The sequence below is a fragment of the Hydra vulgaris genome, chromosome 08 (assembly GCF_038396675.1).
Source record: "Hydra vulgaris chromosome 08, alternate assembly HydraT2T_AEP".
NCBI classification, from domain to species: Eukaryota; Metazoa; Cnidaria; class Hydrozoa; order Anthoathecata; family Hydridae; genus Hydra; species Hydra vulgaris.
This window is the reverse complement of record NC_088927.1, coordinates 10,107,501-10,134,837: the sequence shown is the minus strand read 5'-3', so window position 1 is coordinate 10,134,837 and position 27,337 is coordinate 10,107,501. Positions and strand designations below refer to the sequence as shown.

Here is a 27,337-nt window from a genome sequence, read left to right as displayed (position 1 = left end):
AATAAATAGAATAAAACTTTTAAGTTTGTTTTTAAAGATCGGGAAAAAAGTATTGGATATATCAAAAATAGTTATATGGTGCTCGAAATGTAGTGCAAAAATAGTTAAACTTTGTTCTACAAATTGGTTCATATACAAAATTTTTGTTTCTAAGTATACTGGGTTTAGAGAAATAAAATTTTAAAGATAGGTAAAGTTAAATTGTTTTTCCACATGTAAGTAAAGCATAACACGTTATAAACATTGTGCTCGTAAATATTAAATAAGTTTATTTCCATAAATAACAATTTGGAATGAGTAAAACAAACCGTAAAATTAATAAAGCGGATAGCATGCTTCTGACCAGTGGCGGAATTTCAAATTTTGGACCCCCTCGCAAAATACTATTTACACCCCCACCACAAAAAAAAGTAATAATTTTTATCTAAATTTATTTATTGAAAAAACTGTTACACAACTGAAATTAAACAAATAAATTGCAGTTTATTTAAAATTGCAAATCAATGCTCCTTGATTTTAAATTGGCAAAATCTGTAATCACGTATTTGATTTCCATGGTGTTGGCTGTTTTTGCTTCGATTTCTAATATAGATAGGTTATGCAAATGTTCTTTGTCTGTAGAACTGCGTAAATAATTTTTTATTATCTTGTCCTCTACATTTGTTTAATGTCTTGATATTCTTTTCAAGCAGATTTAATGTTTCTTTATAATAAAGAACCATTAAATCAGGGATGCGGAGTCCCAAAAAGGACTCCGGATATGAAAGTCACAAAAAGATTACTTCATTTTTATTTTTGGTATCCAGTAGCTATAAAAATATAAAAAAGTTTATGAACTACTAATAGAAAAAAAATTAAGACTTTCAGGTTAGAGGAACAATCATTTTGTGAACCTGGAGTCCTTAGGTATAATGGCAGCATCGACTCCGGGCTTAAAAACAACAAGTTTTAAACCATTAAATCTCATGAATTTTTTTCTTATAGCAGATCATAAGTCAACAAACATGTTTAGAGCCTCTAGACACTACAGACTTGGAAAAAGTAGATATATAAAGCCGGAGTCCTTTTGGGACTCCACATCCCTGCTTTATATAATCCAAGAGCTGTGTAGTTGTGCACTTTCGCAAAACTCAAAAAAACTTCCCTAATTTCAATTATTGTTGGTTCATCTTTTTCATTTTTTGTTATTTCAATATATCTAAGTACTTGATTTAGTTAGTCTTCTTTTGTCTAGCGTGGTATCAATGTATAAAAAGAGGCATTGTTAATACAGTTGGTTAGCATTGTCTTTAAACGTGTAGCAATACAATGAATAAATTCATTCTGAATTTAATAGATTAAAAATTTAACAGTTCCATGGGCGTGCTCAAAAATTTAAAATGGATAATGAATAATATATAAAATTTTGGATCTCCTACAGCTTAGGGCTCCCTCGCATTGCGGGTTTTACGATATGTTAGTTTCCCCACTGCTTCTGACGGCAATAAAGGCATTGTAAAATATTTTTTTTGGTGCTAAATTAGCATAATTTATGTGAGTGTGAAAAAATGAGTAATAAAGTTGGGTTAGGGTTCTTTTTGTTTAAATATAATCTGGATTTATATAAGACTCCATTACTTTTAGATATTTTTGAGCAAATATAGTCAATATGTGGTTTTCATGTAAAGTTCTCATCGAGAACCACTCCTAAAAATTTAGTAACAAAATCTTTTTTGATTTTAACTTTGTCAATAAATATTTTAGGCAAATTTTGGGATAAATAGCTTTTTTAGAAAGCGAATGTAAAAAGATTCGTTTGGTTTTATTAATTATCTTGCAGATCAGATATTTTACAAAAATATCTTGATTGTTTAAACTTATAGTTATTTTAAAATATAAAAATAAGTATAAATAAATATAAAAAAATGTTGGCTTTCAAACTAGAGTATTGAAGCGAACTTGTTGTTTTATTCAGAGTTTAAACATCTAATAAAGTTCATATGTCAATTAACTCTATTATATTTTAAGAAATAAATAATTATAAAAGTTGCCAAATATATGTCGTAATAAGGAAGTTAGTATGAGATTAGGGAAATAATTAAAGAGATAAAGATTTTATTAGTATTATTTCAATTATAGGTAATGGCTACATTCTCTTTAAAATCATTGTCAGAACTAGAAAATAAAGTAAAAGATTTTTCAATAGATATTCCACTGATTTTTTGTACAAAAATAGGTGAAGGGACATCTGCATCTATTTTTAAATATGAGCTAAAAGGTGATCCGGTGGCTGTAAAAATCTTTAAACATTCTTTATCTAAGAAGAAAACACTACAGGTTGCAGATAAACTACGCAAACTAGTTTGCCCTCACCTCGTAGTGTTTAGAGGATACTCATTGCGACCATCAGCTTTAATATTTGACTTCTGCAGAGTAAATGTTGGAGATGAATGTGTAAACAATGTATCCCAAATGATAAAAATTTTTAATGAAAATGATCATTATGTATTAAACGAGAGATTAGACATTATCAAACAAGCTACCTTAGGTTTAAAAACTTTACATCATTTTGGAATTGTACACAGAGACTTTAAACTATCTAATCTTTTGGTCACTGGAACTTTAAACAAACTATGCGTCAAATTAACTGATTTTGATGACCTATCCTTAATACAAGAAACTATTCATGCCACCCTGACAAATAAACCTTTTTTATTAGGAATGACTTTAGCTTATACAGCACCTGAAATCTGCAAACAAGAAGTTAAATCTCCATCTTTTAAGTCAGACATTTATTCCTGGTCAATGTCAGCTTAAGAAGTTCTTTCTGGATATGAAAGCCCTTGGGTAAAAATAATACCTATACTCAATGATTCTCTCCTAATAGAAGCTCTGAGTCAAGATAAACGACCTAATATAAATGACTTAAACCAGTTTTACACATTTAATGATGAAACTTGGGTTTTTAAAATGATTTGCAATGCCTGGGACAAAAATCCAGAAGTCAGAAAAGATATTGATAAGGTAATTCGAGTATCAAGTAATATCAAAATTTCAATAGATTTAACATTTAAAGATGAAATTAAAATAACTTTTTTTTTTCAGATTTTAAAAACCCTAAATAAAGATAGAAGAAGCAAACAAGCAATAAAACCAAAACAAGAAGCAAAAAACTATCCACTCAACGAACGTAGGCAGGTATGAAAAAAAAGTAATATTAGTAAAACAGCTATTTTAACCATCATATTTTTTCACGAGCAATATTTTTGGAAATATTTAAACTTGAATTCACGAAAATAATGTTTAAAAAAATTTGATTATTATTTAAAAATAAGACTTCATTCTTGGAACAAAACTGTAATAAAGAAAAGTATTCCTTTTTAACTGGAATTAAAAAAAGATTTCATTTTTTTTAACTGGAATTCATAGCCCAACTTGATTCAAAAAAAAAGGGAGTTTTATTTCAAAATAAAATGACATTAGCATAAACTATAGAACTTTAAACGTTTGCAATATTAAAACTTTGACTACTTTCTTATCTTTTATTATTAACTAGAAGCAATACCCAGTAAGCATGGGACGTAAAAAAGATTTCTTTTAAACATGTTTTAAAAGTCTGTTGAGCGTTTCAGACGTTTTTTGAACGCTCAATAAACGTATTTTTTAGAACCCGTGCCTACTGGAAAATTTGCATATAATAAAAAAATATATATATATAATTAACAAAACAATTTTTTTCAATAACAAGGTTAAAATGAATAACAAAATAGTATGGAACAATTTTTCTTTATTTAAAGAAAGTTAACTCATATGTGTTGGGTATTTTTAAATTCTATTTAAGTTTTATTTGAAATTAGTCTGAAAATTTGGATTCATCAAAGAAAGTAAATGCTTATATATCTTTAAGTTACTTGATTACTCTTTTAAAAAACAGCAAAATAAAATTAGTACGCGATTTTGTAAAACAAAGAAGTAATAACTAGATATAATTAATAATATAGATTAAAATATATTTATTTTTTAATAAGTTGTGTTTTTGTTTGTTAAAGTTAACACAGAAAAAGACTCGCTGCTTTCAAAATGAAATAGCAGAAAAGTTTTACCAAAGTAAATCTGACCCTGAAAATCTTGAAAAAAAATTTATAAATGATTACAAAGGTAAGCTTGCGAAGAAAGCTATATATTTGATTTATGAAATAACAATATAATTCTTTGGAGTATTATACATATTTTTCTAATTAAACTACTAATAATTATCATCGATATAAATTTATTTTAAAACTATTTCTAAAAATACGCATTTTTACAAAAAAATTAGGGTTTGGAGTATTTACAACAACAGAAATAGGCAAGGGTGAATTTGTTGCTGTTTACCAAGGAGTCTTAAAAAAAAAGAATGAAATGAAAGAGCTTGAAGAAATTTATGAAAATGAAGGCTTTGGGTCGTATGTATTTAGTTTCAAGCACAACAATGAAGCATATTGGTAAAATTTGTTTAGTAACAAATACAACTTACGTATAATATTTTGGTTTTAGTTTGTTGACTTAACTAAAAGATATTTATTTACTTTAAATATCAACATTGGCCCAAATATATGGAGATTTTTATAGTCATCTAAAATAAAACTAATCAAACTCGAATTTATTAAATTTTTTTTTAATCTTAAAATATTTAGTATTGATGCAACCAAAGATGATGGTTCTTTTGGTAGGCTAGTTAATGATTCTAAATACTTTCCTAACTGTAAAATGGAAAAGTTAACCATAAAGAATGTCCCATTTCTTTGCCTCTTCTCAATAAGAAAAATAGAAAAATTTGAAGAAATAACCTATTGTTACGGAGAAAATAACCTTGACTGGCACTCAGATGTAAGTTAATTTTTTTTGTATTAGTTTATTCTGTACTATTTAAATAGAACTTTATTCTATAAAATTCTATAATATAATATTTATAATTTTCAGATAAAATACATTTAATATAAATAGTTTGATTTACATTTGATTTATGAAATAGCGTTATTTTCTTAAAGCATACTTTGTAGTCAAGTTAATATAAATTTTATAACAGTTAACTTTTTTATTTTATGAAGGAAAAGATATTGTACCAGAAGTTTAAAGAAGAAAAAAGAAAAAGTTAGTTTACAAAAATTGAATTTAAGTTATATATAGTTTACAAAAATTGAATTTATAAAAGTTATATATAGTTTACAAAAATTGAATTTAAGTTATATATAGAAATTCTAAATCTTGCTTTTGTTTGCAAATATATTTTTTGTAAATATCTACTTTTAGTTTTCAGAATGTGCATCATTCTGAAAACTAAAAGTACTTTTTATTTTTGATTTTTTTTTTTATCTTTTACAACTTTTTATTTTTTAAAACTATAAAATTCAAATTTCTTGTTCGCTTAAATAAGATTTAATCGAATAAGAAATTTGAAAAGTTTTAACTATATTTTAAACAATAAATTAACATGAAATTTTCATCATGATATATTTTGGCTGCCAATGTAAATTTTTAATATCGTATATAACCGAAAATATATGTCTCAACCTGATTAAAATTTGACAAAAAGTAGTAAATACATTTAAATTAACTTAATGCGACTTACCCAAGTATTTTGCAGAAAAATATTTTCAGATTTGAAAACTCATTTACAAATGACTACCAAATAAAAATTTATATTAAACCAGTTTTACTCAGGAATATTTTAAAGAAAGCTTTATTAAAATAAAAAGTTTTCAACATTATGATATAAATTAAAAATATTTTTTACTTCCGCACCAAAAACATCGTTCTGTATGATCCTTAAAGTTTTTAATTTAAAACATGCATACATATAAAGGGTTCACAAGAGCTTTAGATGAAAAACAACTCATTTGTTTTTTATAATTTGAAAAATTTTATTTTACTTTTTTTTACGAGTGTTCAAAAAAAATTTTAAATTTCTAAAATATAGTTTTATAGCTATTTCAAACTTTGTTTTTAGTTAGTATTACTTATTTAATTAGAAATTTTTTAGTAAGTATAAATATAAATATTAATAGAAGCAATTTTTAGCATTTTTAAAATCTTAATCATATATGATTACAGAGCAAGGATCGAATATTCGAGTAGTTGATTTAGTTGAAGACCATAAATCCAGTTTTTCTTTTACAGAGGTAATTTTTTAAACGATTTAGTTAAATTATTGTCTATAATCAGTTTGATTATTCAAAATTTCGTTAAATGCAGGCCGGTTGCTAGGCTACCCCACACCCCTAATCGTAAGGGGGCGCAATTTTAGAAAGAGCTCTAGTTTTATCTAGTGGAAAATTTGTCCGGATTTTTGGACCTTAAAAACAGGTTGTTTTTTTTATGTGGGAGGGGGGGGGGGGGAAGGGGGAAGGACGCACTATCCACGGCAATGATTAATTGAAATATTGCAAAAATCTTCGTAAAACAAATTTGTTTAGTTATTATTTTAAGTTATTAAAAATTTTATTAAGGTAATATTATTATGTATAAAAAATTTATTGTTGGTATCTGAAATTATTATTATTACTTTTTTTGTTTATAATCATAAGACAAATGGTTACTTTAACACCAAGCCTCTAACTGTAAATAATATTATTTTACATAAATTATTTTTTTCTAGTTGCTATCTAAATCCATTTAAAAATACTTTAAATAAAAAAAATCTCATTTTTATTTATTTATTATTATCATAATTTTTTTTTAGCAGGACAATAATGCAAATAATTCAAATTTGGTTTTAACGGAAACGAGTGATGCGGTTGACTTTGTTGTCAGCACTTTTGTTCAGGTATTTTTTGTTTAATTGTTTTATATAAGTGCCATTTATTTTAAAATTTGTTTTTAGTATAATTGTTTCAATATTTAAAACAAAATGATCTTTTTAAATTTTGTTGTTATTTTAGGATTTTATCAATAGTTCAACAAACATTATATTAACCCCTGTTAGCAGTACTGTTAATGACTTATCGGCTGAACCTCAGGTTAAAAATTATACTAGCATTTTAGGGAATTAATGTTATTACGTCACTCTAAGTTTTTATTTTTTCACTAGCATTATTCAAAAAGTTTTTCAACTTACTAAAAAAAAAGTTTGTTGTTATTATAGAATACGGTTAATAGATCTTCATACCCTGAATTATGTGAAGCGAGTAGTATCATTAATGGTGATTCGGATGATGCTCAGGTAGAAAATGGAATTAATTGTTCGTTAAAAGGCAAACTTTATCTTAAGTTTTCTCGTTCTTCAACCAATATCAACTTATAAATGTTTGTTTTAATTTAGAACTTTATCAACACTTTAACAAATTCCGGGTCGAGTCACATAAGCAGAACCGGTAATTCTATATCGGAATCTCAGGTAAAAAATAAAATAAATTTTTATCGTTGTAGGATTTTTTAAATTTTTTTTTGAGATATTAGTTTGACTTTTAAACATATTTGTAAACATGTTTTTCCTACTTGATAAAACTCTTTTACTAATTTTTCTATAGAACTCAATAAAAGATCCTGAAACCTTTTTGTCTTCAACACTGAATGACCAAAATTTATGCTTTACTAACTTGAATGAAAAAAACGAACTAAATAACGAAGAGAAAGTAAATAAAAGTAATCATAAAGTAAAAAAAGTAAGTTTAATAATGCTAGCAAACTGATTATGGTTTTACAAATGAATACAATCTGATATCAATTTTTTATTTATTTTCTAGGGTTCAATTAGAATACTTAAAAGATTATGTTTTATCTGTGGTAAATCATTTCGAAGACTTTCAAGACATATCGCAAAAAAACACAAAACTAACGAAAAAGTAAAAACTGCTTTGCTAAAACCCAAAATAGAGCGTAACAGGCTGTTTCAATGTTTTAAAAAAGATGGTATACGCAATTTTAATTTGAAACAAATTGATTTAAAAGTTCCTCACTTCGAAAGAGAGCGGAGTCAACGAAAGTGTGAAAATCTAGTTATGTGTTCATTGTGTCATGGTTTTTATTCAAAATCTTATTACTCTCGTCATATGAATGTATGTGGAAAAGATTCTTCTTATTCAAAATGTGCAGTACCGGTTGAAATCCTTACTGATAAATCACAAGAAGGATTAACTCAAAATTTCAAAAATGAAATTTTGCAAGTAATTAGAGAATATCCTATTGGCATTATTGCGAAGAGTGACCGAACAATTTTGATGATTGGGTCACTACTTTACGAGAAAGTGAGAAGAAAACTTAGCAAAAAAAGTGAAGTTCAAAATTCTGTTCGAAATGATATGAGACGATTAAGCCATCTATACTCGCATTTTAAAAATTACGATGTAAAACCAATTTATTGCAATGCAGCCGATATGTTTCTTCGACAAAATTTTAGTTCTTTGAAGCTTGCAATTGAAGTATATACAGATACGTATTCTGAAAATCAAAAATCAGGGTTAAAAGCTGCCTTATATTATTTAATTTCTAGCAGTGCAAAAAAATGTATCGGAAACTTTTTGGCTCAAGATAATGATGATTCAGCTAAATCAATATCTGATTTTTTAGTACTTCTACAACTTCGTAAAGAAGAAATATTTGGGGATGCAACATATGATTTAAATGAACGCAGAAACATTAGTTTAAAGAAACCATCAAAATTACCAATTGAATCAGATGTTCAAATGATACGTGATTATTCCATATCTGTTATGAAAAAGTACAAAGAGGATAACTTTGTCTTATGGGATCTTCACGCTTACGTTGAACTGCGTGATGCTGCATGTACAAGGCTTGTTTTATTTAATGGTAGACGAGGCGGTGAGCCTGCCCGTCTTTTGTTACGAGAGTGGTTTGAAGCAGCAAAGGATGCATGGTTAGATGAACAACGTGCTGAAGATTTAACAGAGATAAATGAAATAAACATGAAAATAACTTACCAAAGTGGCAAAGGTTCAAATCATCTTGTCCCTGTTTTAATTCCCGAAGATACTGTCCGTGCTATGGAAATTTTATCCGATCCAGTTGTTAGAAGCAATGTGGGAGTTCTGGAATCAAATGTTTACGTATTTCCTAGTTGTCAAAGTTCAGAAAAGCATTGTTAAGGCTGGCATAGCTTAACTAATGTTTGTGATAAACTGCCTATTATAAATAAGTCTAGATTAACTGGTACAACAAATAGACATAGATTAAGCACGCTTATGGCTGCAATAAACCTTAGTGATTTAGAAAAAAGTTTAGTTTTTAAACATTTTGGTCATAGCAAAAATATAAATGAAAATATTTATCAAGCACCAGCCGCCCACCAACAAATTTTGTCTACAGGAAAACACTTGTTGGCTATCGATGCAGGTATAAAGTAGTTTTTGTATCATTAGAGTATACTCTATATACTCTACATTAGAGTATACTCTATACTCTATATACTCTATACTAGTATAAATAAACAAATATAAGATATAGTTTTAAAATATTTATATACTTTATAATAGAATTTAATATATAATACTTTAAAAGTAAGTTATGTTTTTACATTAAAAAAATAGGTTATTTGCGCGCAAATTATAACAATCTAAATTAAAAATTTTAAGAATAAATGGTTAAAAATCTTTAATGCGACTCTAAATCAACAAGACTTCGCAGTCTTGTTGATTTAGAAATAATTACTTACTTCACTTGAACGACTTGTAAGTTCATTTATTAAATTAGACTTAAGTTATATTTTTCAATAATAATTTCTTTTGCATTAAATAATATTTACTTAATGATATTCTACAATTATTTTCAAAAATTTATTTTTTATTGATGCAGGAAGCAGACCCAAGAATCCCAAACGTATGAAAACCAGTTTAAGTTTGATTCAAACAGGTGGGAATTTATATTCATTTTAAAATCTCTATTTATTTATTTATAGAATTTCTATTACTTTAAATAAATAAACTGCACCTAAATTTAACTTTAAATAGTAGATCCCAATGGAGGTGAACCTGAAAAAGGATGCAAATTTGAAAATGAGGCAACTGATCATTTACATGGTAATGTTTGATTTTTCTTTATTAAATAGTGTTAATTTCAGAGGAATATACTTTTTTAGTAATGTTATTAAATCTTATATTTGTTATTATTTGATTAAAAACTTATAATGATTATATCTAAAATTTAAAAATCTTTACTTCTAGAAAAACCTTTAAAAAGTCAGCATCTGTCAAAAGAAATTCGAAATTCAAATGTTGAACTGAATAAATCTCCTGCTCAAAAATTAGAAGGTAATATTGGACATTTTTGCAAAGGGGTTTTCCAAAAATTACGTCGCGCAATTCCTGACCGTTTTTTTACCCCTCCTCCCCACCTCTTCACAACATCGTAACTCTTTAGTAGCGAGTTCCTTACGAGTCGTCAAACCCCTTTTCCCTTCCTAAAGCGTGGCATAATTTATGGACGACCCCAAACCTGCTAACTGTCTTAATTTGCCTCAAAAAATCTGTATAAAAACTTGTCTTTACTTAATAAAAGTCTTAATAGTTTTACCGGCGTTTTTTCCCTACTTTCTTCACCCCGCATCCGACAGCCGTCTAAACTAACAAAAATTTTCGTTTAGAGAGAATGTATACTCAGTGGTCAACAGAACAAGAAGAACTATTGGAAGAAATGTTTGGAAAATTTATCAGAGATAAAAACTTTGGATGGCCTAGTAATTAAAACAAAATTATTGTCTTTTAAAAGTACATAAAATGTATGGCATATATATATTTAAAGTGTTTTCCATTTTAGAGTATAATGAAATAAAGGTCTTCTGTAACCAAACTGGGATTCGAGAAAAAGCATTAAGAAACAAAATTAACAACGAGCGAGTAAAGTGGACGAGCTTACGAAAAAAAAGAACAGAAGAACTTAATATTTAAATATTTGTGATTTGTGTTTGTTTAAATCACTATAAAAGTTGTTAAGTAACCATTTGATAAATAAATAAATCGAATAAATCTTATGAGTTAAAATTTATTATAAATCCGCCTCAATTTTGTTGTATGCCTTGTGACATAAAATGTTTTTAAAAGCAATATTTTAATTTCCGCCTCAATTTGTTATATGTTTTTAGTAAATTTAATATATTCATATTAAGTTCACTAAAAACAAGATAATTTTTGATATAATAAATATAAAAATAAACAAAATTGTTTTGATAAATAAATTTTAATTTTTTAAAGTTGTAATAACTGGAGAATTTCTGACTATAAAACTGTAATCTTTTATAGTGAGTTATGTATATTTTTAATAGAAATAATTGTTTAACTAAATAATTTAAGCTTGCGTTGTTTTAGCTACTCTAAGTAGCTCTAGTTCAAGCTATAATTAGATTTGTATTTATTTCCTTCATAAAATCCTTATTAAATCCTTCATAAAATTCTTTAGAAAATCCTACTCTCTTAACTTCAAATAGTTTAAATAGTATTTTAATGAAAATCTTATGAAGGATTATAACATACTTTATTTAACGCCAAGCCTGAAAACTTTATAGTAATAAGCAAAGCATTACAACTGTTTTTTAACAGCACTCCAATAACCAGCACATAAACAATCAATATTAAGAAACTGTAATAATTAATATATTAAACGCTAAAAGTATTTCGAAAAGCCGGACAGTGCTCAAACGATGTAAAAGCTTAAAGTTATTCAATCACCCAGGCGCACAGTGGAAAAAAGCAAAAAAATTACATTCTCAAAAATTAAATTATTATACACCATTTTATAGCTTAAACTTTCAGCTTTTATATAATGTATATATTTTTGTATAATTATCATGTAATATGCTTTTACGCTGTAAAATAAAAGCCTTTTTTTAAATTTGATAATATTTTGTGTGTTACTAACTAGGGTAAAACACCTAGTGTTCGTCACTTTCGTGAATTAAGTCCGATATAAATATTCATTTCTCGCTCTTATTTTTATAAGTTATAAATCTTTTAGTCTTAGCCTATAGATCGAGAGTTGGTCTTTACGGTGCTCAAAGAACAAATGACCTCCAATAATAAATACGGGAGCAATAGCCTCCGAAAGAGCCAAATGGCGACCACTAGCAAGAAACATATGCTCGCCATCAAAGTTTTATATACATTATTTTTCACTTTCATTACAAATAAACTATTACAAATAATATTGGACCAATATAGGTTTAAAATGGCTAATCACGGCCCAATAAATGTCCAACACTGGCCAAACCTTGGCATAATATTGGAGAACGGCAAATTATTGATTATTCATAATTTGCATGCCATGCAGAAATATCTTATTTTAAATATCAAAATATCTTATTTTATAATTACATATATATCTATATATGACATGAAAGTCATAATTATGACTTTTATGGTTTTTATTATTTATTTCAAACATATTGACATTCCATTTTATTTTAAAAAGATTTTTATGAAAATTTTATGAAAAGATCACTATATATAGTCGCTAAATATATCACTATAGTGATATATTTTTTAAATAGATTATAAACAGATTTTTATGAAAAAATCGCTTTAGTGATTAGAACACATTCTCACTATAATTCTTCAACTATATGTTTATAAACTCATTACAAATTGGAAATATAAATAATAATTTTTATTAATCTATTCTCAACAGCTTCTAATTGAAAAATAAACAATTTAAACATGAAGATAAACACTTTAATGAAAACAAACATTACATTTTATATAATTAATTATTATGAAAAAGAAAATTAAATGTCTTCTCCAGGAATTTCTAAACTTCTACGTCTCTCCTCGCGAATTTTTTTGAGGCCATACCTGTCAATTGAACCTGACAGCCATTTTGACAGGATCTTTTCCAGTTGACTAATCGTCGCTGTGGGATAATTTTTTCTAACTGCATCTGCATAAAAAAATACCAAGAATCAATAGAGGTGAACAGAAAATGAAAAAACAAAAACATCTAAATAAAACTCCAATCCACTACCATTTTACAAGAACATAGGTGTCCTGTCATAAACACAGGTATCCTCTCAGTTTAAATTAAATTTTTAAATTTGGTTAGAGCTTTTGTTTTATTAAATAAAAACTTTGACAAATGACAAAAAATTAAAAAATCTTCATAAATTTTATTAAATGACAACTTAATATACATTCTGAAAGCTATTGTTTGTCTAAATAATTAAGTAAAATATAGCTAACTATAAAAATATACCAACAGAAAAAAATTTAAAATCAATATATATATATATATATATATAATAAATTTTTTTGAATGTCCTAAGTATTTCGGGCAAATGGCTATTCTATGAAATTTCTAGACTTACCATATCTTTCACCCCAACTAGGGCACCAAACTCTAGCTTTCCTTTTCTTCCTGTAAAGTTGTATAACATCGACAGTTGCGCTGTCAAAATTCTTTTCAATATTTTTCTCATAGAGTCTTCCAGGCTACTCCCACCAATGCGAGCCAAATAGTTTATCTAAGAAAAAAAATATATACGCTATGATAGATCATCTGCAAATGGAATGGAAAACCTGCCACCAAACACAATTAAGTAAAAGTTAAAAAATTTTTAATTATTCATTTCAACTGAAATGCATGATTGGAATTTTTTAGCATTTATAACTAAAAGGGAAGCCCTAGGGCTTTCCTTTTTATTTACTAAGTTTCTGATAAATGGACTTCCACTCTTGGAATATTTAGCTTAATGATAAAAAGTTCCGTCTGAAAAAGCATACAACATTTATATTACAATAAATATTAGGGTTCCTTCGCAAATTACGTCACACATATAGGGGATAGGTAGATCATGGATTTTGTATAACTTTATGACAGGGGGGGGGGGGGGGCAGGTAGGCATATGAATTGAATATTTAAACAGTTTAATGGTCAACTTATTGTGAAACATTAGCCGCACAAAAGGACAGGCAAATTTTTCAATTAAAAACAATAACTGTGTACTTATATGTTATTCTATAAACGCTTGTTAGCAAGAAAATATATAATTATTATTTTTTAAAATATATGACATTATATAAAAAAATATGAAACAATTTAGTAAAATGGAGATATAAAATATCGCAAATTAATAAAAAATAGCAGACTGTTTTTGATCTCTGCTCAGAATCTTCCATAAGAATTCGGTTAAATTCCAGAAGATCATATATTTCTTGGAGTGGAAAGGTCAGAGCCTCTGGAAGATTTGCAGTCATAGTTTGTCCAATGGGAGCTTGTTTCTGTCCCTGCTCTTTAATTTCAGCTTTCAGCTCCTCCAGTTGCTTGAACACACTTTGGAAAAATGGTCGAACAGCCTCAGCCACGGCATGCTTTACAATATCAGGAACTAAAGACAAAACAAATATATTTATGTTAAATGCTAATGGTGTGTATTTTAAAACATAGAACCAAAAGAAGTAGTATGGTGGGCTTTGAATTATTTAAGAGTTGAAGAATGGCTGGTGACAGTTATCATGGCTATGTTAGTTCAACATCAATAAAAACAAAAGATGAGGAGAGTGATAATTTTGAAGTAAAGGTTGGTGTGCATCAGGGTTCAGTACTCAGTCCCTTGGTTTTTATTATTGTCTTGGAAGCTCTCTCTAAAGAGTTCAGAGTTGGTTTACCGTGGGAGTTATTCTATGCAGTTGATTTGTGTCTGATAGCAGTGACAGATTAGAAAAACTAATACAAAGAGTTGTTGGAAAGATGGAATGGAAGCAAAACGGTTGAGGATAAACATGAATAAGACTAAAGTTATGCATTGTAAAGTCAAGAATGAGCAAGCAGAAAATACTGGGAAGTGGCAATGTGAAGTGTGTAGGAAGGGAGTTAGAGCAAACTCGACTGTTTGTACAGTTTGTAAACAATAGGTTCATAAGAGATGTAGTGGTATACAAGGTTCACTTAAGATTGTTGGTTTTGAGTGTAGAAAATGTACTCTTAGTGAATACAAAGAAGAAGTCAAAAAATAAATTAAACGAATAGTGGAGTAAAGATTGACTGAAGGCATTTTTACAGACTTTTTTGAGGCATGATTGTTAAATTCATTGATTAATATATTGCTCATCTAAGTTTTCAGTTAAAAAATACAAATTAGATAAAAAAAAAAACTGTACAAAGTCACTCATAATTTGTGTTTACGCCAATCGCTGCAGAGTATTACTATTGTAAAGCAAAAATAATCCAAATCCTTAAAAATCTAGCCTTATACAATCGGCCTCCAGTCACGATGTCAAGGCCTGTATTTCTAGAACGCCATGGTACAGAGTGTTATGATGTATGACAAGTGATACATGGGCAACAAAGATTGATGATATTCAGTGCTATGAAAGGACAGAAAAGAAGATTATCAGATGAATGTGTGGTGTGACTGTAAAAGACAAGAAAAGAAGTGATGATCCTAAACGTAGATTAGGAATAATGGTTGTATCTGATTGGGTTTGTCAGGGAAAATTGAGATGGTTTTATAAAAGTAAAACTTACGAGTTGTGGAAGCAGAACGTTGACCAAACACTTGAGGAGATAGAGGTACATTTAGACGTGGACATGGTGGTAGAGGAAGTGATTTATGCATCACAGTTTTTGATGGCTGTAGTTCTTCTTCTGAACTTGAGCTGGAACACTGACGACTCCTCTTCAACAATTTTCTGGATTGTATTTCAGATCCAAATTCAGGATCCCTGGAAAATTAGAAACAAAATAATTATTTCAGGTGTGTAAATAATACACTGAAAAAAATTACCCTTGATTGTTGAAACCAATTAAAGGGAATTTAAAAATTTACAAAATAACCTTATTATATATACTTACCTATAGGGCTGTAAATCCTGGCTCGTGTTCATGAACGACTTGGTGATCAGCTCGACAAGAGCTCGTTATGTTCGGCTCGAATGGTAAATGAGCCGGGCTTGAACAAAAAATTAGGTTCGTTTATTAAACGAGCTGAGCTTGAACATCATAGGCTCGTTCATATAGGCTCGATTAAAGCTCGAATATATATATATATATATATTTATTTATCTAATGCAATGAGAGCAAGACTTACATTTGTGAAAATGTAATTTGAACTATTAGAGTGCAGTGTTTAATAGGAATTATTATGTTTGTGAGAGTTTACATAATGTTTGAACTTTGAACATTAAGTTTGAACATTGAACTATTAGTTTTAACTTTTATTTTGAACTATTAGATTTGTGGGATCTTATTTCATTATGTTGTTTATTCGCATGTTTAATAGACTGTAGGATTGTTTATGTTGTTTGTTGATTTGGACTTGCATTATTTACAGACGAGCCTTTAACGAACAATTTTTTTTTACTAAACAAGCTTTAAACTAACAGGTTACAATAATTATTTCAAGTTTTAAACCAGTCAAGCTCGAGCAACATGTAAAACGAGCCGAGCCCAAACAATCCTAATCCATAACGAGCCGAGCTTGAACAAAGAAACTCATGTTCGAAATGAGCTCGAGCCGAGCCTGAACACTCTTAATGTGTAAACGAGCCAAGCCAAGCCCTGGCAAGCTTGGCTTGTTCGGCTCGATTTATAGGCCTGCTTACCTATAGCATATATACCTAATGTTTATATTACTTTTTTAAAATAAATAAATTGTCTTTAAAAAGCCGAGTGAAGTAAAACACAAAATAATAATATCACAATTGCACACTACAAGTAATTGTTAATTAGAACAACAATATATCATAGCAACAATATATCATACCATTGCTGTTTAGGCATTCTTTCTTCTTTTCTGGCTCATTTACTTGTTCAGAACAACTTGAAGAAATTTCAGTGTTATCCAAGGACTTAACTTCCGCCCTTTTCATCTTTTCATAACCTGTGACAAGTAAATTTTAGAATTCATTTTTTTTTAATCATTGTAAAAAAGAGGTAAAATAGAATGCTACCCAATGTGTTTGCTTTTTTGGCATATCCATTAAAAAATGTAAGAATACATGGCACTTTATAATTATAGAATTAATACCAATTTACTTACCTCCACTTTTCAATATAAGCAAATATGGATAGATAGGCCAGTCTTTATGATTTAATATTGGTGCTTTTCCTATTTTTGCCAATTGTGTAGCACCGATTCCCTGAGGCCAACAGCTAGCGGATTCCTGCAATAACCAACATTGTGGAACTACTGCCACTCCCTCCTGAAATTCTAGTAGATGAAACATGGTATGCTGTAAGAAAAAACGTAAAGAGGTATATATAACCAAAAATATGCCAAAACTCAATATACTCTTGCTCACTTGTAAGGGCTTTGCTGGTAAAAAGGCATATTATATATAGGATCAAAATACCCAAGTACCCGTACATCTTTTGAGATCACATATAAAGTTAACAAAATTGCTAAATGCAAATCCACCTTCCGGTCAAGTTTACTTTTTAGCTCGGTTTCTATTAGAATTATTTTACTGGCTTATGCTAAAAAATTTTTATAAACTAACAGTATAATTAAAAGACAGAAAAATTAAAAGATCTGCCTTTTAATTCAAATTCATTATTTGATATGGTAAAAAAAGCAATTATATAACATCTAAAAAACACCAAAACATAAAAATAGGACCTGTATGAGATATAGTGAAATAAAAAATGAGAGCACAGTCGTTTTAAGATATTATTTATAGTTATAATTTGATACAAGCTACTTAGACAGAGAAATCAGAATAAATTTAGTCTTGTATGGTAACATCACATATTTCTTTTGAATTCCATTCACTCTTGCAGTTTTATAATATCTAGACAAATTAGATGCCTACACAATATCAAAATTTTCCAAAGAATTGGCTGGATAATTGAAAAAGGGCTCAATAGTTAAAAAAAGTTTATAAACAATACCATGTTTTTCATCACTATCCAACTTTAAAATATTTTGAATCAAACTCATTATTTAATTTTACGCAATTGTTTCCGTCTGATGTAGAGTAAAAGAAACCATTTACGAAAATTTCTTTAAACTGTAAACAATTAGAATGTTCTCTAAATATAACAGGGCCTTGGTCATGTAGCTTTCTGGGAATATCTTCTTCCATAGATTTTTTTGAATTTCTTATTAATGATCCTTTTTTTTCCTAATCTACGTCTAATAACCTGTTGAAGAGGTAATTGTGGTTTGCGTATCAAATGCTTTAAATGTCCCAGGAAGTTTTCCAATGGAAATGCAATGTAGTTATCAAGTGATCCAAATTTTTTTACATCTTCTGCTATATGTATCAGGCCATGTACATTATGAGGCCATGTACATACAGGCCATTGTAGCTAATAAATCCTCTACCATAAATTTCCATAGCATTTTCAACAATAGCACATAGGAGAGTTGCTGCATAATCTGCATGACTTGCACACAGATCTGGACTAGCTAAACAGTGAATCCCTACAAAAAACAAAAGAAAATTTTTATACAAGGTATTTGACAGATGTCTTTTAAGCGCAACAAATCCACTATGTAATAAAAATTGTCTAAATTCAACTGCTTTCCATCTTTCAATGTCACTTAAAGGTCAACATTTTCTGGAAAACTCTTGGGGAATAAAAGCTCTAAATTCAATTAGCCTTTTTGAAATGCCATTAATGGATGCTTGCCCTAATCTAATTCCTTCTCTAACAGGACTTTTCAGTAAAAACATTAAAATCCTCCTCATTACTCCGAGGCACACCAAGTGCATGTAATCAAGTGGAAACTGTGTCACCATGCCAATAGATAAAGTTTTTAAAGGAGTAACTCCTATGTGATGTTCAAAATCAGCCCTCTGATTAAAAGCTTGATCAGTCCTAAGTGGAGCATTAGTGCTTGGAAATGTAACTTTGTTGTGCCATTCCCCTTTTTGTGTACACTTATCACATCCATAATATCCAGTATGATCTTTGATTTGTTTCATATATGCTCTTGCAGGGGTGTCACAAATAAAACAGGATAGATTTATATTAGCAGAGTAATTTTTGCCATCTACGTACAAATTTACAGGGCCTTTTTCTAATTCAAGCATTTCGTCAATAAAATCTTTTAAATATTCATCTATGTGTATTGGTTTACTCATGCCACAAAACAAGCCTATTAAAAAAGGATCACTATTAAATGGATTTGATACCTTGGCTAGTATTGGCCAAAATTGCTGTGTAGTGGACTTGTGCAAAGGTAATCCATCAAAATTAGTTTGCAGAGAAATCACAGGAACTTCTGAAGAAGCATTTTTGAAGAAATGTATTAAATGGCTTAGGTGCTGCAATGAGTTTACAATACCAGAGTGAAAATAAGAACCACCTTCAACTTCTCTGACATTGCTTACACAAGGTGTCTTCAGTAAAGTTCTTGGATCTTTTGGAAGTGATGGGTGAGATATTCTCAGTATAGACAAAAGAGAAGAAATGGCAACCATAGAAATAGAAAAAGATGCTGCCCACATTTTTAATTCAAATGCTAAACATTTTTCATTATTTTTAATTTCATCTGGATCCTCAGTTTCACTTTCAACAGAATCATTCTCTGATAATGATTCAGCATCACAACCTTCAATTTCATCCTGCTGCATATACCTTTCCCATTCATATCTATAATTGATTTCGTTGTCATTCGATAAAGTTTGAACATATCCAGGTGCAATTTCATAACTTTCTTCAACTATTACATTTAAACTATTGTTTAATTCAGATTCCTTGTCATAATCTAACACATTTTGATTTTTAGAAGATTTTGAATCAACACAATTACTTTTTTCCCCATGCCCAGTGTCTGTATTCCCATTGTCATTGAAAATAGATATCTCAAAATGTTGGTTGAAAGGTTTAGTATTACAGTTGTCATATTCTTTATCAATAGCAGTCATAATTTTATTTACTGACTTCATAATTTTTTTTCTCTTTGACCAGTATGAAGGCACAGTATGCATTCTAGTAATATAGATCGATACAAATTTATATAATCTGATCATATTATGGCAACTGAATAGGCAGTTCTAGCAAATTAAAACAATAAAGGTCAATATATTAATATAAAAACAATAGGGAAGTGCCAGAGGTATGATTATAAAATAAAAATATACATCTAGATCTATATCTTTTACAGTTTATACAGATCTGTATTTAGATTTTCTTATAAACTTATGAAAGAGATATACATTAAAAAAATAAAAAATAAAACAGTAACAGGGTTCCCACCGAAAAAAATATTTGAAATTCCAAGACTTTCCAGGACAATTTTTCTATTTTTCCAGGACGTTTGCTTCAATATTTTCAGGACTTTTCAAGGATTTACAAAAAAAAAGTTGTAAATTCCAGGACTTTCTAGGATTTTTTTTTTCGATAGCTCAAAATAACACAAAATATTAGCAATGATACATATAATGACTATATACACATATAATATACATATAAAAAACTTTTTTATATGTATATTATATGTATATAATTATAAATATAATTATATTTATATGCATATATACATGTATATTATAATATAATATTAATTAAATTAATTAAATATATTATAATATAATATAACATATAATTTATATGTATATAAATATTTATGTTTTTACTTAAAAAAAACAATAAATTTAGAAATATTATGCCATTTTAAAGGACTTTTCCAGGATTTTACAGAATAGTTAGAAAAATCCAGGACTTTCCAGGACTTTCTAGGATTACATTCAAATTCCAGAACTTTCTAGGACTGGTGGGAACCCTGAATAAACAGACTAGAGCTCTAGTTTATTGTTGTTGTTTTTTACTTTAGATCTGTTTATTTATGCCATTAGAGCCTATGGGACTAAATAAACAGATCTAAAGTCAAAACGAAACTCTAAAGTGAATTTTATATAACGTGAATATATGAGCTGTGCTTTATAATTAAATACTAAATTAAATCTACTTACTTTAGAAGATAAAAAAAAAAATTTAGCTAGAAGTCGATGTCGTTGTAGTTACAAATTATCATTTTCGGTTATTTGGCATTTGAATCGCGCAGGCGCGAATATATTGGCCAATATTGGCAAATATATTGCCCCGTCTATGTAAAGATAGGCCCAATCACTTCCCAATGTAGTCTGCATATCGTCAGCCCGGAATACAAGTGTCGTATTCGATATTTTTGAAAAAAATGACTTATATATGCGAACTATGTATTTTTTGTGGACTTATTTTTAAAAAAATTATCCGATAGCTCAATTAAAATTTTTTCCAATATATTTCAGTAGGTCATTTGTCGTAAATGAACTTTTCATACAAAACGCTCGAGTTACATTTGTTGTACTTCGCGTAGACCAATAGTAGCGTTCTATTTGCTCACGTGACTTTAGATTAATACGTATATTCATTCACTTGTTTACTTTTAAACATTTGTTTTTTGTAAATAAAAAGTAATGCATTCCATTTGTTTTTTAATATTGAAATGTTTTTTTCAATATTAAAAAACAAAAGAAAATTAAATTGTTATAATTTCATTGAATAACAAAACTTATTGTGCACTTTGGAATGAATCTATGGCTGGTAGAGGTGCAAATGAACTTGCAAGTTGTTTGTATAAACTATTAAAGTTAATTATTCATGACTGCCCTAATATATCAATAAATAAAATTATTTTGTGGTCTGATTCATGTGTTCCCCATAATAAGAACTCAATTGTGTCTATGGCAATAAAAAATTTTCAAAATGAAAGCAGAATACCACTCATTGAACAGAAGTATAGTGAACCTGGTCATAGTTCAGTACAGAATATTGACACTGCGCATAGTGTGATTGAGAAAAAATTAAGACATTTTGAGATTTACAGTCCTCCTACCTTATTCAAGTTACTGTCATCTATTGAAAAAACTTCTGGAGTAGAGTTGAAAGTCATACAAATGTACAAAGATGACTTCAAAAACTTCAAACTTGCTTCCAAGTCTTTATATTTTCATAAAGTGCCTTTTGCAAAGGTAAAACTAATGTGTCATGAAAAACATCTACCTTTTCATATTAAATTCAAAAAATCGTTCTCTATATACACGCTCCGATATCGGCTGCGCGAGCAAGCAAGCAAACGCCAAGGCTCCACAAACCTTGCGAAGGGATGGCTTTTGATGGCCCAATTTGGGTTTCTCATTTCCCGTAAATTTGGCATCCCAGGATTCCCGGTGTGTAACTTATTTATCCCGGGATTTCCCGGCATTATTTTTAGTAAAAAAACAAGTGGGTTTTGACTAATTTATCTTAGCACGTTAATCTATATTACTATATAAAATAAAATATTGTTTTAAAAATTATAAGCAATCAATTGATATGTCACTTAATTGTGAACGAATTTTTCCCATAAATAGACCCGCGGCAGAAAAAGCTCTTTCTGATTCAATTTATGTCGGCTTGATGGTCATTAATGTGGAATATACTCTTTCTAAACTTTCGCTACGTTTTCCAGTTGACTCAAAAAGTTTGATTTCGTTTGTGAGGTTTTTTAAATTGCTAATGTCTTCTAGAGCTGCTTTTTCTACTTGTTTGGCATTACAAATAGTCGCATCCAATTTTTGTTCTAGTGTCAAAATACTTTTGCCTAATAAATTTGGAGCAACAGGTTGAGATATTGACGGGTCATAAACCATGCTTTCATTATCACGACTCACTTCAACTATTTCATTATTTGATGAACTAGTGCTAGCATCCTCTATGTACAACCTGGCATAAATTTTTTTTGCTGTTGCTTTTAATGCATGTTTGTAAGAGTAAGTTTGGAGTTGATATTTAATTCCTGATTATAACTAATTGGGTTGTTTGAAAATTTTAGTAGTCCAATTAAATTGGCATTTCTGCATTCTTTAATTCTCTGCTGCACAGATTGAAGCAGTTTACGAGCTATCAAATTTTTTTCTCCACCAATTCATCCAAGATGAATCATTACACCTTCCGCGTCAAGTAGAGTAGCATTATTTCTACCAAGTCTTTCTATTCCAACTTTTAAGAGATGATTTACGGAACATTCGAACCACTTTTCGATCCTTCTGAATTGTTAAGGCTATATTTACGCTATTTTGTAAATCATCAATAAACGTAACGCCTGTTGAGCTGTATGACTCATCATTACAGTCAAATACATCATCAAACTTATCGTAATTACTCAAACTTTCATCGGAATCTTCCAACTGTGATTCTATATATTTTTTGCTGAAGAGTCTGACTTTTTGTAAAGAACATCACATACTGCCAAATAAAGCCCGTGGGCATAACACAGCTGATGTTCAATACCTCTTAGTCGTCCAAATTTTTTCATTACGGATGCGTCAGTGACACTAGCTATGATGATGCCATTTTCATTACGGATCCGTCAGTGACACTAGCTATGATGTGCTTTTTAATTGATAAATTGAAATCTGACAGTTTATTTTCAACCAGATCAACAATTTTTTCTGCAGGAAGTGATCCAGCTATCGGAGTCAATCCCAGTTTCCAAAACTTTGTTAGTAAGTGTAAATTTACATTTAAATAACGTCGATTTTTTAAAGACGTATATTCGTCTAAGGATAAAGAAAATAGCGACCCGCTAGATATTTTTTTTGTTATCTCTAAAACCACAGTTTGTTTAGCTAAATCATATTGTTTTTTTATCATACTCATAACATAAGATGGATTTTTTGGTAATAGCATGCCTTTTTCAGAAAATGATTTCTAATAAATTCACTTTTTGTTATGGCATTTATTAAGAAGCAATCCACCGTTGCTAGCTTTGACACAATTTGCTCGATTGCCTGCTGTTTAACAAACAATGCGATTTTCTTTTGCAATATTTTAATTTCCGAACCAGTATCTTCATGTTGACGCTTCGTATTTAAATCCAAATCTTTATGTGCGTTTTTTAAATGACGAAGGAGCCCACTTGTCGAAAATCCTTTGCACATTATCTTTACATTGCACTTTTTGCAAATTGCAGATTCGCCAGATTTTTTTTTACAAAAATACTGCCATGCTTTCGATCCATTTACAATTGACATGGTATAACTAAATTGAATCGTAAAACAACTAAAGGTAAAGTTATAAATATTTCTTACATATGTATGATATCTTACGTATGACTTTATATGTCTTTGTTTGCCGTTTTTTAAATACAAAAATTATTAAATATTTCAATACAGAAAAAGTTTAACTTTTCAATAACTTAGAAGTTTAAAAATCAAACTTACTGTTTTCGTCACTAGAAATCTTTTTTATATTTTACTCATATTTTATAATAACGAGAAAAAAGAAAACATTCCTTGAATTAGATAGTTTAAGATAGTTTCAATAACATTTCTTGTTGTGCTAGGTTTTAATATAAGATAAGAACACATAAAAATGCAACTAAATGCAACAATATTTTCTTATTTTTGGATCCCGGGAAAACGGGATCCCGTTTGAGAAACCCTAGGCCCAATATAGCCGTTGGAAAACTTTATTGGGCCAATAATGAGCGACCATTTGGTGTTGCCTGGGAACGGTCTTGTCACAGAGTACTGCGGAAATGCATTTAACCAGGAAGTTCACGCCTCCTTCCTTACCGTGACGCGTAAATATGTCCAGAGCTCGTTTCGAACCTAGATCTCCTGCTTATAAAGCAAGCGCTCTAATCACTGCGCCACGGTCGCATAATTGAGATAACTCTGCTTTTATGCGACTTTATTATCAGGCAGAACCCCAGGTGAATTTTGATACTTTAACTTGTAAAACATTTAGGTGTTGTTCTGTTTTGTTCTTAATATGGATTTTATCTTTTATGTTTAATTTAATGTTTGATTCTTTACATTATCGTGGTAAATTACTTTACATCGACTTTATACCAAATGGATTTGTTGTTAAGTTCAAAAACAACTGAAAAGAACATCAGTTTTAGTAAGCATCAGAGGTAAAAAAAAACATTTTTATATCACGTAAAAAATTATTGTAACATTGTTATTAATTGTATCTAAATGAAAGGCAGTAACGGATCCAGCATTTTTTGGTGTTTGAGATTTCCAGACGTGGAACAAACTCTAAACATGTGTATGTTTATTCTTATGTCAAATAATGATGCTTTACAAAAAAATGCGATGATTAGAGGCTGGGAACAAAAAACCCCTTGTATTTCATCTCTACCCCAAACGTAACGAACAAGTAAGTAAATAAGTTAATAAAATATTTTTTGTACTATTCTCAACTAGACTTATATTCATCGATAAGTTTTAAGTTTCATACTATTATCTCTCAGCTTTCAAAGTTCTTATCTTATTTATAAATGAATACATATAAATATATTAAAGTTAAATGTACGTAAAATATATAGTGACGAAGTAAATTTAAAAAAAAAGGGTTTGGTATTTCTTTAATTGAAAATAAAATACAAACTTTTACATCTAAACGATTTTTATTATTTAAAGCTTAGATAATAAAATCCGTTTCGACATAAAAGTTTGTACTTTATTTATTAATAAAAGAAAAACACAACTCTGATGAAAATATAACTTTTTATACAATTAGATTTTAAACGCATAAAATGTTCTTTTTATTAAGCTTAAGAAAATTTGATTTACCTCGAAGATTAATGTAGAAGTTTGTATTATATTTGCTTTTTCGTTATGAAGAAAATACGGAACGTCGATGCTTATTTTTTAGAAAAACTTTTTTTAACATTTGACATATTTAATAGTAGAATACTTATAACAAATTCGATTATTAAAAGCTAAAAGAATCAATTTTTTATTAAAAAAACATTTTTCTGTGAAGAGTTATTAAAAAGACTTTTCAACTTATTTTAAAGCAAACCTAAAACTTTTTTTTTACACTGATTTTCTTATACACTTTTAGTAAAATTTTAAACATGTTTTAAAATGATCCTTTTTAAGCGAACTTTTAAACATGTTTTAGGTAAATGCACTTTAAGTTTACATTCAATCATGTTTTAAATAAAATTACTTTAAGAAGAGTCTTCAAGCGTGATTTCAATAAATCCACTTTAAGTGAAGTTTTCATACATATATTTAAATAAATCGACTTTAAGAGAAGTTTCAAACATCTCTTAAATAAATCCACTTTAAGCTAAGTTTTAATCATGTTTTAAAGGAGTCTACCTTAAGCAAATTTTTTAAAATAATTTAAATAAAATCTACTTTAAACAAATTTTTAAACATGTAAAATTAAAAAAAATTTGATGAATGAATGAATTTTTAAAAACATAAAATTAAAAAAAATCTCTTAAATAAATCCACTTTTAGCTAAGTTTCATATATGTTTAAAAAAAATTTAAATAAGGCGAATTCTCAAACATGTTTTTAATAAATCCATTTAAGCAAACTTTCGCACATGTTTTATATAAATCTTTAAGCAAAGTTTCAAACACTTTTAAATAAATACACTTTAGGCGAAGTTTCAAACATCTCTTTAAGCAAATCCGCTTTATACTAAGTCGCAAACATGTTTTTAAAATATCTACTTTAGACGAGTTTCAAACATGTTTTCAATAAATAAACTTTAGACGAAGTTTCAAAAAAGTTTTCAATAAGTCCACTTTAGGCGAAGTTTCAAACATCTTTAAAATAAATCCACTTTTAGGCTAAATTTCATAGATGTTTAAAAAAAATTTACTTTGAGCGAGTTTTAAACATGTTTTAAATAAACCCACTTTAGTCAAAGTTTGAGTTATGTTTTCAATAAATTTATTTTAATAGAATTTTCAAATATGCTTTTAAGAAATCCACTTTAAATGAAGTTTCAAACATAAAAAAAAAAATCCACTTTAGGCGAAGTTTCAAACATGTTGTCAATAAACCTTACCATAAACAAATTTTCGCACCCAGTCTCCTTTTCATACAAACATTAAAACTCCAACGTTAATTTATTTTAAAAATTTTGATGTATTTCACGTTCGAAAATTTATTACTATTCGATTATTATATAAAATATTAGGTAAATATGGAATAGTCCACTTTAAGTTGATCTAACGTTATTATTTTCGTTAAGTGGAACCTTAAATTGATAAAAAAACGCTATGTGGACTTTTTTTTTTTCTTTTCAATTTTTTTGGCATACAATACTCTCGTTCGCTTAACATCCATTTCAGATTACTTTTCAACATGATTTCATTTAATAAAAGCACTTTTATTGAAAAATTTCGGAAGTTTTGTAAAATGCCACTTTCAGTAAAGTTTTTGACAAAAGGCCACTTTAAGTCAATCTAGCGTTATATATATATATATATATATATATATATATATATATATATATATATATATATATATATATATATATATATATATATATATATATATATATATATATATATATATATATGTATATGTATATGTATATATATACATATATATACATACATTACAAATATATATATATATATATATATATATTTATAATGTATATATATATATATATATGTATATATAATGTATATATATATATGTAT

At 28.4% G+C, this 27,337-nt stretch overlaps 3 protein-coding genes and 1 long non-coding RNA gene across 4 annotated transcripts; 3 read left to right on the top strand and 1 right to left on the bottom strand.

The window, feature by feature from the left end:
• The first annotated feature begins 2,121 nt into the window (after window positions 1-2,121).
• LOC136082993 (calcium/calmodulin-dependent protein kinase type IV-like) lies at window positions 2,122-2,796 on the top strand. Its single transcript, XM_065802405.1, has one exon. It carries the CDS (start codon window positions 2,122-2,124, stop codon window positions 2,794-2,796), a length of 675 nt encoding a protein of 224 aa, XP_065658477.1.
• A 3,274-nt stretch (window positions 2,797-6,070) lies between these two features.
• On the top strand, window positions 6,071-9,331 carry LOC136084160 (uncharacterized). The gene is made up of 6 exons (XM_065804295.1): window positions 6,071-6,140; window positions 6,701-6,784; window positions 6,900-7,180; window positions 7,280-7,354; window positions 7,488-7,622; window positions 7,704-9,331. The coding sequence occupies exon 6, from the start codon at window positions 7,959-7,961 to the stop codon at window positions 9,060-9,062; it is 1,104 nt and encodes a 367-aa protein (XP_065660367.1). The 5' UTR covers window positions 6,071-6,140; window positions 6,701-6,784; window positions 6,900-7,180; window positions 7,280-7,354; window positions 7,488-7,622; window positions 7,704-7,958; the 3' UTR covers window positions 9,063-9,331.
• Window positions 9,332-10,563: 1,232 nt separating this feature from the next.
• Window positions 10,564-10,942, top strand: LOC136084159 (uncharacterized). The gene is made up of 2 exons (XR_010640368.1): window positions 10,564-10,648; window positions 10,729-10,942. It is a non-coding gene; the product is annotated as an uncharacterized LOC136084159 (long non-coding RNA).
• Window positions 10,943-13,602: 2,660 nt separating this feature from the next.
• Window positions 13,603-16,765, bottom strand: LOC136082992 (uncharacterized). The gene is made up of 4 exons (XM_065802404.1): window positions 16,661-16,765; window positions 15,424-15,620; window positions 14,046-14,284; window positions 13,603-13,665 (listed from the first exon to the last, which is right to left on the bottom strand). Exons 1-4 carry the CDS (start codon window positions 16,675-16,677, stop codon window positions 13,603-13,605), a joined length of 516 nt encoding a protein of 171 aa, XP_065658476.1. The 5' UTR covers window positions 16,678-16,765.
• Window positions 16,766-27,337: the final 10,572 nt, after the last annotated feature.

What these genes read in the sequence shown, in the direction of transcription:
- LOC136082993 (XM_065802405.1), top strand. Translation starts at nt 2,122, where the DNA reads ATGGCTACATTCTCTTTAAAATCATTGTCAGAACTAGAAAATAAAGTA.
- LOC136084160 (XM_065804295.1), top strand. Translation starts at nt 7,959, where the DNA reads ATGTGTTCATTGTGTCATGGTTTTTATTCAAAATCTTATTACTCTCGT.
- LOC136082992 (XM_065802404.1), bottom strand. An exon ending in ACGTTCTGCTTCCACAACTC is followed by an intron (nt 14,285 to 15,423) that starts GTAAGTTTTACT and finishes TTTTGTCTTTAG; the next exon opens with TTCCTGATATTGTAAAGCAT. An exon ending in CTGAGCAGAGATCAAAAACA is followed by an intron (nt 13,666 to 14,045) that starts GTCTGCTATTTT and finishes ATGCTTTTTCAG; the next exon opens with ACGGAACTTTTTATCATTAA.